General features: G+C 36.3%; 1 protein-coding gene across 1 annotated transcript; it reads right to left on the bottom strand.

Annotated features, from left to right (window-relative positions):
* Nucleotides 1-4159: 4159 nt before the first annotated feature.
* LOC110878601 (protein RKD5) lies at nucleotides 4160-8165 on the bottom strand. The gene is made up of 5 exons (XM_022126933.2): nucleotides 7947-8165; nucleotides 6540-6804; nucleotides 6101-6330; nucleotides 4977-5194; nucleotides 4160-4528 (listed from the first exon to the last, which is right to left on the bottom strand). Exons 1-5 carry the CDS (start codon nucleotides 8014-8016, stop codon nucleotides 4316-4318), a joined length of 996 nt encoding a protein of 331 aa, XP_021982625.1. The 5' UTR covers nucleotides 8017-8165; the 3' UTR covers nucleotides 4160-4315.
* Between the last annotated feature and the right edge of the window lie 5255 nt (nucleotides 8166-13420).

Genomic DNA, 13420 nt, shown 5'->3' with positions numbered 1-13420 from the left:
CTGAATCTGGAATGGTCGGGAGCAATGTTGAACCTATGTTTAAATCAAAAGTTCAACTTGTCTGGTCTTATCTTCAACTACATGCTCGAGAATACAAGGGGACACACTTGGGCAATGTATCCCCGATTCATTCTGATGTTGATCAACGATCAGTATGACAATCTACCGCATGATGGAAACCTCTTCACCTTTCACGTTCCCACCAGTCGACAATATACAGAGATCAAAACGAACGAATGGGTGATGTTACATGACTGGATGTACACTGCAGAAAGACTGTCATTGGTCAAAGAAGCTTATAAAAAGCACAGAGCAGCAGTTCAAGCAAAACAACAAAGAATCGCGCAAGCTGAAGCAGATACTGCAGAAAAAGAAGAAGAACAGTTGAAGAGAAAAAGGAAAGGAAAGCAGGCAGCTGACGATGAACCTCCAAAGAAGAAGAAATCCTCTGAAAACCCAGAAAGACTTATGGGTGCAAGCTTCAGAGCTGCCGAATTAGAGGAACATCATCAACACATTCAAGACATGCGGAAAATTCATGCAATGCAAGAAAAGGAAAAGAGAGAAAAGAGGCTTGAAAGACGAGAAATGTCAGAATCTGAGAGACCAGGCGTAGTAACGGAAGAAGAGCAAACACTGGATGATTTTGTTGATACATTATTAACAGATCCAGAAGAAATTTCGGCAAGCAAGTCAACTTCCCCAAAGAAGAAGTCAACAGATGAAGGACCTTCTAGGTTTCCTCAAGTAAAACCTACAAGGATCTCAAAGCCCCTTGTGCCTCCACAACAAGTTCGTCCATTTCAAGATTTATATGATAAACTCGTCAAAGAGATCGATCCAACTTCAGCTAAAGAAATCTGCCTGCTCAAGAATCAAGTGAATGATACAAACATCCTAAGAGAAAAGCTGAAAGATCAAAGAAAGAAAAACAAGAAATTGCATGCCTACGTCTCTGGTCAATCACAATACATAAGGTTTCAGCAGCATGGGATAGAGAAACTATACATAATGATGAAGAACATTTGCACAAAAATTGAGATAGAACCCATGTTCTCTTTCGCAGAAATCTTCGATTTTGAGACATTCAAAGAGGAAGAAACAAATAGAAAGAAGAAAGAAACTGAAGCAAAGAAACGTCGTCTGGAGTCGACAGAAAAAGTAACTGAAGGAGATGAAAGCGATGAAGAAGAAATGGAAAGAGACGAAATGCCTGCAAAATACATTGAATGTGGATTGGAAGAGGAAGTCGTTTATGAACAAGAAGATGGAAAGACTTTCACCCTGCAACATCCCGAATGGTTTAAGAAGGAAAGAGAAAAACTTCCTGATTTTTATCAGGTAGTAACTGTTGAGAAGACAGAAGCTACTGATAAAATTATCAGTTGGATGTATAGCAATCTCAAGGGAATGTTTGTGGTCAAAAGAAGAGGTGGTGTAATTCAGTACTTCCGAACAGGGTATGATCTCTTTTCTCTTCCAAGGTGGGATCTACGCGAACTTCGCCGACTGGATATGTTAAATCCAGAAGATAGAAGCGTTGGTGGGGACTTTGAGCGCATAATTGCCAAAGAATGCAACAAAGGTTTCCCAAATTTCAAGCCGCAACGTCCCAGAAGGAGAGTGTCCAAAACGACAAAAGATCCTATTACTAGAAAAGGCAAGGTGACGTGGGTTATTAACCCTGCTAAAGTTGTCACAAGAATTAAGCTTCCAGAAGAAGTTCCAGTATGTCTAAACAAGTTCAAGAAGTGGTTCTACGATAGCCACACTGGTGAAGCGGTGATTCGATCAACCGAAAATGAAGATATTTGAATCTTGGATCCAATGGATGTGTTTATGTTTGGACTCTCTGACCTAACAGTGCTGAATGCAAGTCGTATAAATGTTGGAGCTGGAAACGCTAATCTTGAAGAGGCCATGTTATTTCAAAGGGCAGTGGATAAAGCTTGGAAGATAAAAAGAGAGATGCTTGACATTGTTGATAAAATCGAGAAAAGAAAGGAAGCTGATGAAAAGAAAAAGGAAGAAAGAAAGAAGAAAAAGCACGAAAGAAAGAAAGAAAAGTCTTCCTCAACAAAAGAGCCCACCACAACTTCTCAAACAACATCATCACCTCCGGCCTCATCCACATATGAGACCATTATGGAGGAACCACCGTCAACAAGTGAAGCTATTTTAACACAACAAACTCCCGCCACAACAATCAAAGTTCAAGCAACACCAGAAGCAACAGGGAATGAAGGAGTCCCTCCAGAGCCTGAGGAGAAAGTTGCAGACAATCCAGTGGAAACTACTGAAGAATGAAAAACAAGTATGCAACGATCTAGGGGGATATTGTTGGAACTTATGAGATCGTTGATACTTGAACTAGATTAGTTTTTATTATAGTTTGTAGCTTGTTTTAAAGTCTAGGGGCATATTTTGTAATTAGATGAAAGTAGCAAACCTGACTTGGTGTAGTTAAGATTCCAGCATAATTATAATTATGCTGGCAAGTCAGGATCTATATAAACCCATGTATTGTTGCCTTAGCCAAGCTTTTGGCTCTCTTGGTGAATTCAAGTGTTGTTTACATTACAATCTATTCTCTTTGTGCTTAATCAGATTTCCAAGGTGCTTTATTGTTTATCTTCTTGTTTGGATTCAATACAACACTTGTTGTATTCATCATACCATTAGCTTCATCTTCATTCTTGATTCTTCTTAACTTTTTCATAGTACAAACACCTAAACAATAGGTGTTTTGGACTAAAACAATCAACCACTGTGATCCGGACTGATATTGAGATCTACAATTATTGTCATAACCCGGTGTGACTCCTTATCGTGTGGTATCAGTTTAGTAAATAATATCCAAGTTTGGGTATTATTTTAAGCGGGAGCATTTGCTGGGATTTTTGTCCCTTTGTTATGGAGAATTGGCGCAAGGACTTATGAATTTCCTTTTAGCACGCAGCTGTTGTCTGCTGTTTTTCTTCTAAACTCTTTGTAGGACCAGTGCGCGGCCGCGCAAGGTCTAAAGAGGGTTAAAAGACGAGGTTGTCGTATGGTCCCAAATGCTTGATATGAGGTTTTTGGGACCTTATCCCTTCAATATTACTAAATTAAAATCAAGAGTAAATTTCTGTTTTGCTCCCTGTGGTTTGGTCACTTTAACGGTTTTGCCCCAAACCTTTCAAAATAGCCATTTTACTCCCTGATCTATAAAGGCCTTCATGATTTTGCTCCCCGCCCCTAAACGTCATCCACTTTAACAGTTAAAGTCTGTCACGTGCAAAACACCTGAGGGACAATTATGTCTTTTCCCAACCCTCCCTTTACAATTCTAGCTTAAAACCCTAACTGTTAAAATGGATGACGTTTAGGGGCGGGGAGCAAAATCATGAAGGCCTTCATAGACCAGGGAGTAAAATGGCTATTTTGAAAGGTTTGGAGCAAAATCGTTAAAGTGACCAAACCACAGAGAGCAAAACGGAAGTTTACTCTAAAATCAATAATTAATATAAATATGTATTTTAATTATCTATCCTTATTAATATAAGAAATAATTAAATGTGGTTATTTTAGTTATCTATCCCCTATTAATAAAACAAATAATTAAATGTGTATCACTGTTCATCAACACTTAGAATTAGAATTATATATAGAATTATCTATTATTACTTTGGGTCCTACTAATACCCTGCTAACCAATGGGCCATGTAAAACACAGCTTGTGTTGAGCACAGTGAAAGTTGACGACCCCCTTTATAACCACCTCAGGTCTAAATCTGACAATTAACCAAATGTAACCATCTTCTCAACAGCCAAATTATCCTAATCGTTTATATCCAAAGCCGCTCAATTATGAAAACCCAAAAATCAAAACATTGATTATAGGTCCGACCTTAGCCCTTAATAAATAATTTATTAGCCCTTAATAAATAATTTTCCGAACGGCACATTTTACGCATACCTCCTAAACCATTCATAAACAAACTTATTATTGTTAGTTATAAACTTTGTAATTATTTGTAAAAATATCATAAACTTGGGACGTAAAAAGTGTTTTAGGTCAACCTGAGCCATTTTGAAATGAACCCGTTTCTCAACATGATGGTCCACGCCTTTTGCTACCTCTATGCCCCGGGTCTTAATAAATATAATTCAAATAAACTACACAAAGATCATATCAAAACTTTAGCAGTTACGCAGAAAAATGTAGACTACATCCGGAGGGTGATCTGATTTTGGAACCAAAGATACACGCAAATTCGGATTCTCACAAGTCTCGTCTAGATGCATGAACATGAACCTTAAACACGAACATGAACTAAAACAATGGCAAGGTTCGGCCTTGATTTTCAAGAACTCTAGCTCTATGCCTTTTCTTAAATATGTCTTGCCTGAACTTCTTGGTTTCTCTTTGGATATCCATGAATGGCTTCTTCTCTATTCTTTCCTTTTCACTTTCGATCATCTTTTGCCGTTGTGCCACTGCCAGTGCCGCCTCCTCATCCTCCTCTTGTTGTCGTTTTACCTCTTCCTGCATGTCATTCACATTTTAACAACCCATATTTTTATGCAATTGCTAAAAAATATCACATTTACATTAAATAAAAAAAAAAACATAAATAAGATCAAAAGGTTGGCCCCTTGCTAGCTTTCATATGATTTTGAATTGAGTTAATTGTGTTTTTCGTTCTTGTGGTTCGTTGAAAATAACCATTACAGTCCATTAGTTTAAAAATTGCCAAAACAGTACCAGTACTTTCACTTTTGTAACAATGACAGTCCACCTCCGTTAATCCCATCCAATTTACCTTTTAAGTTTTTGGTGGGGTTAACGGAGATGGAGTGTAATTGTAACAAAAGTAAAAGTACTGGTACTGTTTTGGCAATTTTTAACTAATGAATTATAATGGTTATTCTCAACAAACCACAGGGACAAAAAACGTAATTAACTCTTTTGAACTATAAGAGAGTGGAGGGACCTGGAGATCGGAAATGAGACCGTCTAGTGATTTGATTTTCCTGTGTGGCCAACGGGGAATGCCAAATTCTCGGCATTTTTTCTTGAGAACGGTGAGTCCAACTTTTAAGTTTTTTGATGCTTCGATTATAGGAACATCGAAGTATTTCGCTAGATCTTCTAAACCAAGGCTAGCTATGTCTTTAGTTGCTGCCCGCTTCTTTTTCTTCCAAGAAACATCTGTACCAATTGCACTGTGTTGGATTAGAAACGAGGTGACACGAAAATAATCAAGTTTTGGGTTGTCATATCTAACTTGTTTGATAAAAGGGTCATGTTTGGGTTGACTTTTTTAAACCCGTTTAATTAGAGCATTAAACAGGTCAACCCATTTGAAATTAGAATAAAAAACAAATTTTATGGTCCGCATACCAGCCCGTCTAACCTATTTATTACAGCCCGACAACCCATTTATGACCTGTTTGCAACCAAGGTTTAAAAAAACGGAAACGAGTTTCGAGGCGTTTTCCCTTCGCCTCACGAGGCGTAAGCCTCGAGGCGAAACAAGGCGTAAGGCGAGGCGGTATTAATAAATAAATATAAAAATTATATATATTATACAAATAATAATACTAACTAATTCCATCATCAAATTCATCAAAATTATCAAAACATACATAAAAAAGACACAAAATGCTTGAAATTGACACAAAAAGTCAAAAACATCAAAAACAACCATGAAAATCCCATGAGGCGCACCTGAGGCGCAGCCTTTCTTAGCGCCTCAGCCCCTCTGAGGCGCATATGCAGTAAAAACCCCATGAGGCGTGCCTCAGACTCGTTTTTTGGCCGTTTCGCCTCGAGGCACACGCCTCAAGCGTTTTTTAAAACCATGTTTGCAACTTGATTACAACCCATTTACAGCCCGTCAAACCGTCATGTTTGGCTCGCCTAGATAAATGGGTTACAAGGGTTGTTGTTCGGGTTACACAATTTTAAGCACGTTCCAGAAGATTAAAATAACATTGTAGCCTTCTCAATTATTTTAGTGTTACCGACACGTCCATCGCTTTTTAAAGAAATTCAGTTTAAGAAAAAAGTTAGAAAAGTAATGTACCGAAAAAAAAATATTATGTGAAATCAAACCTGTGGCGCTTTGATCACTTTCTTCATTTTCTGATGACCCGTAAGGAAGAGAGTTAAGATCTACGTCACACATGTGATGACTCTTATACCGGTTGTTTTTGTCTTCTTTCCGTTTACTAGCTTCCTCAGATTCACTGTTACATTCTTCGATCTTTTTAATGTCACGGGTCAACTGAGTAATCGTTTGTATGTCATTACTCAAAGATGGAATCGTTTCCAACTTGCGGTTCCTGAAAATCACAAAACATGATATCATAAAGGATAAAACAGTAGCAAGAACCGAAACTTTCTTTCTTGAAAGAGTCAAAAACATTATTAAATAGAGCAAGAACCGAAAACAAAATTCCAACATGCTGATCAGGCTGACACATAAAAACAACACAGAAGACTACATACGAACCGACTTTAAAGCAAAAAAAAAGCTTCAAGTTAATCTCACCTTGAAACTGTAAGAACAGTCGGGAGCCGATCGATATCACCCGAATACCAACAATCCTTATCGAAAACAAAGATGCAGAGCCACACACCATTCACAAGCCCTTCGAAATACGAAGAAACTTCAAACTTGTGCAAAGTGAACACTTTACAGAAGCTAATCTCTTCATAATCCCTCTCTTTATGAAACACAAATTCTCTCTCCACCTCCACTTCTCCCCCTCCCTCCTTAGAATCCGATCGGTATAGATGCACCGTCCTAATCAACTCTGCAATAATCAAATACATCACCAATCGCATCAAACTGAAAAACAAAATTACCTAAAGGGTTTCAAAGTTGAAACCGCATTTCGCATATATTGACAAGAATTTATGCTTTTTTTTACAGTTTTGCGTCTCTGCGCGAATTAATCAAATACATCACCAATCGCATTATATCGAAAAAAAAAATAACCTAAATTAGCATTTAATCTACAGAGTTCAATAATGTTTCAAAACTGAAACTGCATTTCCTAACATTTGACAATAACTTACGCTTTTTTTAACATTTTTGCGCCTGCACAAATTAATTAACTCTCTAATAATCAAATACATCGTCAAATTGAGAAACATCATAAACAAAATTAGCATCTAACCAACACAAAGTTCCAGAGGGTTTCAAAACTGGAACTTTCGCATCCGTCAACAAGAATTTATGCTTTAAAAAAAATTTGCATCTCAACTGCGCGAATTAATCGGCTATGAAATAATCAAATACATAACCAATCACATCAAATTGAAAGAAAAAGGCTCAAACTATCCACACACCCTATCTGCCTATTTGCACACCCTTTGCCTCGTATATGCCTATACGGGGCGTATAGGGTTACATCAAACAGTGTCTGACTCATGTCAGTTCTGGTTTGGCTGCTCCTATCTGCCTCGTATAAATAGGGACTAGGGTGTGTGAATATGTAGACCCGAAAGAAAAAACACAAATAACCAAAATCAGCAATTAACATCTAACCAACACAAAATTCAATGGGGTTTCAAACCTGAAACCACATTTCACATCAATTTACAAGAATTTAAACATTTTTTAAAAACATTTTTGCCTCTCAACTGCACAAATTAATCAGCTCTGTAATAATCAAATACATCATGAATCACATCAAATTAAAAAACAAAATAACCAAAATTAGCATCTAACCAAAACACAAAGTCCGATAGGGTTTCAAAATTGAAACTACATTTCACATCGATAGACGTGAAAATTATTTGTACTTTTTTTACATTTTCGCGTCTCGAAACGCACGGTTAAAGTTTCAATTCATCAACATTGAAACGTACGGATACAATAGTAGAAAACCAATGGGTTTTGCTAAGGTTGTGAGCCTTGGGAATCTGAAAGTTTGAATGGTAATGTGGTTACCTGGGCGGATGAGGTTGCGAAAGGCGACGAGTGCTTTCAGAGATGGAGAATGTTGTGAGAGAGACGCCATTGGAGAGTTAGAGCAGAAGGCATAATAACTTCAAGAGGGTTTTATGAGGGAGGGGAAGAAGGGGTTTTGCTTTTGCATGCGGTCAGTTTTGTGTCACTTCCGAGGGGATGAGAGAGAAAGTGAGAAATGGTTGTTGTTTCAAGTGTGTGATTTCATAGTAGTTTGGTGGAGTCATGAGTTATCTTTTGTTTATTTTACTTTTGACTACTTGTACTTTGGTGGTGGTGTTATTTATTTCAAAATCTTTATTTCATTTCTTTTAGAGTTAAATGTGATTTTAGTCTCCGTGTTTTGAATCATTTTGCCAGTTTAATTTAAAGATTTCATTTTTCGTCTGTGGATCCAAAAAAGTTTAACCGTTGCCATTTTAGTCCACTGGGTTAACTTCATCTATTATTTCGGTTAACAAGAAGGGCAATTCGGTCATTTTATATGGCCGAATTGCCCTTCTAGTTAACAGAATTACATATAAAATGACCGAATTACCCTTCTCGTTAACGGAAATAATGGATGAAGTTCGCTCAATGGACTAAAATGACAACGGTGAAACCTTTTTGGACCCACAGGTGAAAAATGAAACCTTTGAACTAAACTGCCAAAATGGCCCAAACCACAGGGACTAAAATGACATTTAACTCTTTTTTTAAGATAATAAGATAGATTGTTTTAGTGTCGTGTGTATGTTTTGTGACCTTGCTTCGGCGTGAAAGTAAGTATGATGTTTAAAGGAAGCCGTGAGTAGTCATGGTATTGAATGTGTTTACTTGTGGTTTCTTTTGTTTATAGTCTTGGTTGAAACATTTATGAAAAACATTATGTGAGGTGGTAATTTAAATAAGACTATGTAGCAAAGTACAAAAGCATACTAGTGTGTACTTTTGGCGAAGTATGAATGCGTTAGGTCATATATAATGGATGTTGTGATTTATTTTATCTTTTGTATGGATTCGCCTTTATTTAGAGCGTCGTAGATCCATCCTGATGGTAGCGACTTTTAATCCTGACCAACATTGGTCCCAATGGGAGAATAAGTTTTGTCCAATGAGAGAATAAGTTTTGTGTGGACTTTTAATCCTGACCAACATTGGTCCCAATGGAAGAATAACCAAAATCTTTTTTTTTTTTTTTTCATTAGCTAAAGGTAGGATTTTTTTTATTTCACCATGAATCTATATTTGTTTCCTTAGTTTCGTTATCTGACATGAAAAATGAGTTTGGGATTCCGTATGTTAAATAACGTAACTTGTAGATACATAGATAGTGTAGGTACTAGTTTGTAATTTCTTATTTTCTATTTACATGTTCGGAGTAATTATGATTTCAAATATTAAACATATTAAATTTTTATGTAAGAACCAAGATACATGCATTCATCACACGCATTTAATTCAGTCTTATACTGTAATTATGGTTGGTCCACGATTTTTTTTTATTGTTAGTCATCTAAATACCTTTAGGCTAAAAACGTGTTAGCCTTATATGGGTAAGTAAGAGCGTACCCTGTTTCTATCCATCAATTATCACATAGTATATAATACATGTGAAAGTGTAACGGTTACATATAACATAAGCTAGTGTATAGTGTATGAATAACATTTATATTTGTACAATTCTACAAGACGATGTCATATGTGAGCTTAGATTCACACAAACTATATAAGAGTTCAATTTTTGTTTGTATATTGTGAGTAGACGTGTAAAAAAATCGGTTTGTGAAAAAAAAAAAAGCCTCTAACAAAAACTATTCGATTTTTTTATTAAAAGGGTTTATCAAAAACCACTTACGGTTCGAACTGACTCGTTGGGCGGGGATTCAACAAAAAAATCGGTTTGAAAACTGGTTAAAAGAATTAAGACCGTTGGGAAACCGGTTCGGTTGACAAAAAAAAGCCGGAAAATGCCTTTGTGTTCTAATGGTTATATTAACGTTGGAGGGTCAATTTGACCAATTTTTTTGTTGTTTTCCAGATTTTGACACCCCCAAAACACTATAAATAGTTTTTGCTTCATTTGTTTTAATTACCTTACTCTAAAACACTCTCTACTCTACGAAAATCTCCAAAATGCACACTATACTTTAATGGCAACCTCTAGTGCTCAAGATTCGATTAATGTTGGTGATCTTCAAACAATGTGGTGGTTCAAGTTTAAGACAAACGCTCACTCGAGGGAGAATTGGAATATAACGAGCAATTGTATGAGGACGAGGTAGCCGGCGGATTGACAACTCCAATGATCGACGAAGAAGTCGCTTTTGATGAATGCCTTCGAAATAGCTCTAGTCCGGACATATATTAATTGTTGTTTATCAATATTTAGTATTTTAATTCCACTTAAAATATAAAATATATTTTAGTGGAAACTGAGACTATGTATTTTCTTTTTTATGTTCGATGAATGTTTAAGTTTTTAAGTATTTGGATAAAGCGGGTTTTTTATGTATGCGTTAAAAACAGCTTAAACTAGTTTTTTAATGTCACACCCCGATATTTCCACGTATTACCGGTGGGCCCGGTGAGGAGTATCGTGACGTAGTTGATATCATCATAGTCAAACAATACAATTTAAATGCACATGGGAAGCAAAAGATAGATTCATTTCAACCGAATAAATTGTAATATTAAGTATCAAAAGATAGTTGACAATGATCCACAGGCGCATCGAAAGAAAAAGGAAATTGTTCAACAGACTTTAACATCTAGAGCTTGCGAGACTTGATTATTGATGCCTGGAGTAGCCAGCCTATTTCGTATAGTACCTGCACTTAGCCTTTTTGGAAAATACGTCAGTTTACACTGGTAAGTACAATTTAACTGACTCATTTTGAAAAGTTTAAGAAAATTAATTTGAATGCACTTAGGCAACATTATCATTTATAACTTGGGACAATTTTTTAAAAATAATCTTGTATACAGATTTACTTATTTGTCGTCCGTCAGGGCCGGTTTGTAGGGCCGGCCTAGATTAACTGACAGGCCACAGGTATAATACCCATAAGGTTGATTCCTTTAAGTGGGCTACCAGTTTTTACATATGCAACTGTCAGGTGTACGCCTACACCCCGTGCTTAGGTCGTGGCCATTTCTTTGAATGATGCCAAAGATATCCGGGACATGGTCATTTAACCCCCAAAGGCCATACACCAAATAATACAGAATAAAACAGGTTATGTAAATACATTAATCACAATACGATTTAAATGACTACATACCCGACCAAACGGTATTATTATAATACCGTATCCCAAGCCCGTATAGGGAAAATAAGTTAGAAGTATTTACCTTTGCAAGTATAATTCACAATAGCAAGTGCACGTAGCTTTTACTGGTGCTCTTAATCTGGAACGAAGGTTTTTAATAACCTATTAGATTCCTAACGGGTCTTTAATTAAGCCTAAACTTAGACCGGTTAGTTTTAAAGGAAGATACAGTCTAAAATGCATGATGAAGTGAAGACCGAAATAGAATGTCTTTTAGACCCGACAAGTTTAAAAACTTGTATAATATGGGTAACCTAAACACATTCTGGATTTTGAGACAAAATTGATAAGGTTTGACCCGTTTCGGTCAATTTATGCAAACTAGTTACATAAACCGAACCAAACACGAAATATGCATAGCGGGTAACCCTATGAGTCATATAAATCTGAGTTACAGGTCTGATGTATTCAGTAAAAATACTTAATTTACTAAGTTATCTCATTAGGGTATAACCTATATGTGAAATTTATCATTTCTAACCATACTATGCACCGAAGGGGCATTTTGGTAATTTCACCTAAGGTTTAAAGGTCGAATCTGGAAATCTGGGTTTAAAACTTTTTCTTACTGCTAAAGTATAAAAATTTACCTAAGATTTCAGTAGGTATCAATTCTTATATATCTAAAATGGTTTTAATACATACTATGCGTTAAAAACGCTTAAAAAGACGATTTTGAGCTATTTCCGGGTTTTTAAAGGAAAGCTGATATTTTTATTATTCCAGAAGGCTTAAAATATTCTATTTATCATATTAGATCAGTAGAAAAAGGTTTGGTATCAAAAGGATTTGTAAAACTCATTTTATAGCTTAGAAGGGCAAAACCGACAACTTCCGATTTAAGCTTAGAACTCTATGTTATGCTCAGCCTAAAAATAAATAAAAATCTTCAAAAATCCCAAAATATTATTTTATATCAGTAGGTATAAAGTTTGGTATCGAAAATCGGGTTTTGATAGGCTATATGCTAATTATGCCATTTAATTACCAAAGAGCTTTCTAATTACGCTAATGAGCATAACTCTTAATCTTGACCTCAAACTGATGTCAAATTTTAGGTACAAGTTTATAAATCAGTAACTAAGGTTTCTGTTCTATTACATTTTCAAAAATCACGTTATAAGGTCATATGGGCATAATAGTCAACATTTAAGCAATTAACGGAAACATGCATGTGAATCGGATAACTAATGAATCAAGTTGTATAATCACAGAGGGTTATACTAACATGAAACCTAGTCCTAATAAAGCTCTAAGGCATTTCTAAACTATGCTCTAACGGGTCAGAACTGAAAGTCAAAGCAAAAGTCTACTTTTGCGACTTTCGGTTCCGAACCGAGCTTAAACTGAAAATTGTCGAGTTGAACATGTTTAGACATGTTCTTACATTAATTAACAAGTTATATTAATGATAAAACAGGTTGCATGGCTTCTACATTGTTAATTATGCATTAATTTGAAAATAAGCTTTCTGTTGACTTTTTAAGATTAGCTTTGACCCGACAATTGACCTAGTTAGAGTGGGAATCAGAGAGTGCCCTTTTAATGGTTTATCACCCTCATAATTACCAACTCATAGGTACTTTAATTCGAGATTTGACTAAACAAATTACGAGTAATCTCGAAGTCAAACCTTAATTACGACGGTTTGACTTTAAGCTAATTAACTAAGCAAAACTGAATTAAGAAAGGTTAATGACACTTACCAAGATCCTAAGAATGATTATGGATCCTAAGAAATCTTGAAAAAGTCCAGAGAAGCTCCAGAGACCAGCTTGAAGTGCAAATGAAATGAGCAAGTCCAATTGTTGCAACTTCAAGCTCTTATATAGTGAGCTAAATGTCACAAGATCATCACACCTAAGTCTACAGGTGTTTCCTGATGCTTCCCATGTGTCCCTATAATGCCAAAACCATTTGCCAAGTCCCTGAATTCGAAAACCACTCATATAAGACGGTGCAACCTGCGAAACAGGCATCTGTCCATTTTCTGCTGCCAGCGACTATCTTACGGACCGTAAGCAAAAAGCCTTGCGGACCGTAGGCACCTCTTACGGACCGTAAGCCTTTGGCTTTGCGGTCCGTAACCGACCATGGATTATATCGCCCAGTTGCAGTGCTTGCGGACCGTAAGCCTAAGGCCAT

This window comes from Helianthus annuus, chromosome 7 (assembly GCF_002127325.2).
Source record: "Helianthus annuus cultivar XRQ/B chromosome 7, HanXRQr2.0-SUNRISE, whole genome shotgun sequence".
Classification (NCBI taxonomy): domain Eukaryota; kingdom Viridiplantae; phylum Streptophyta; class Magnoliopsida; order Asterales; family Asteraceae; genus Helianthus; species Helianthus annuus.
This window is presented reverse-complemented; position numbering and strand designations above follow the sequence as displayed.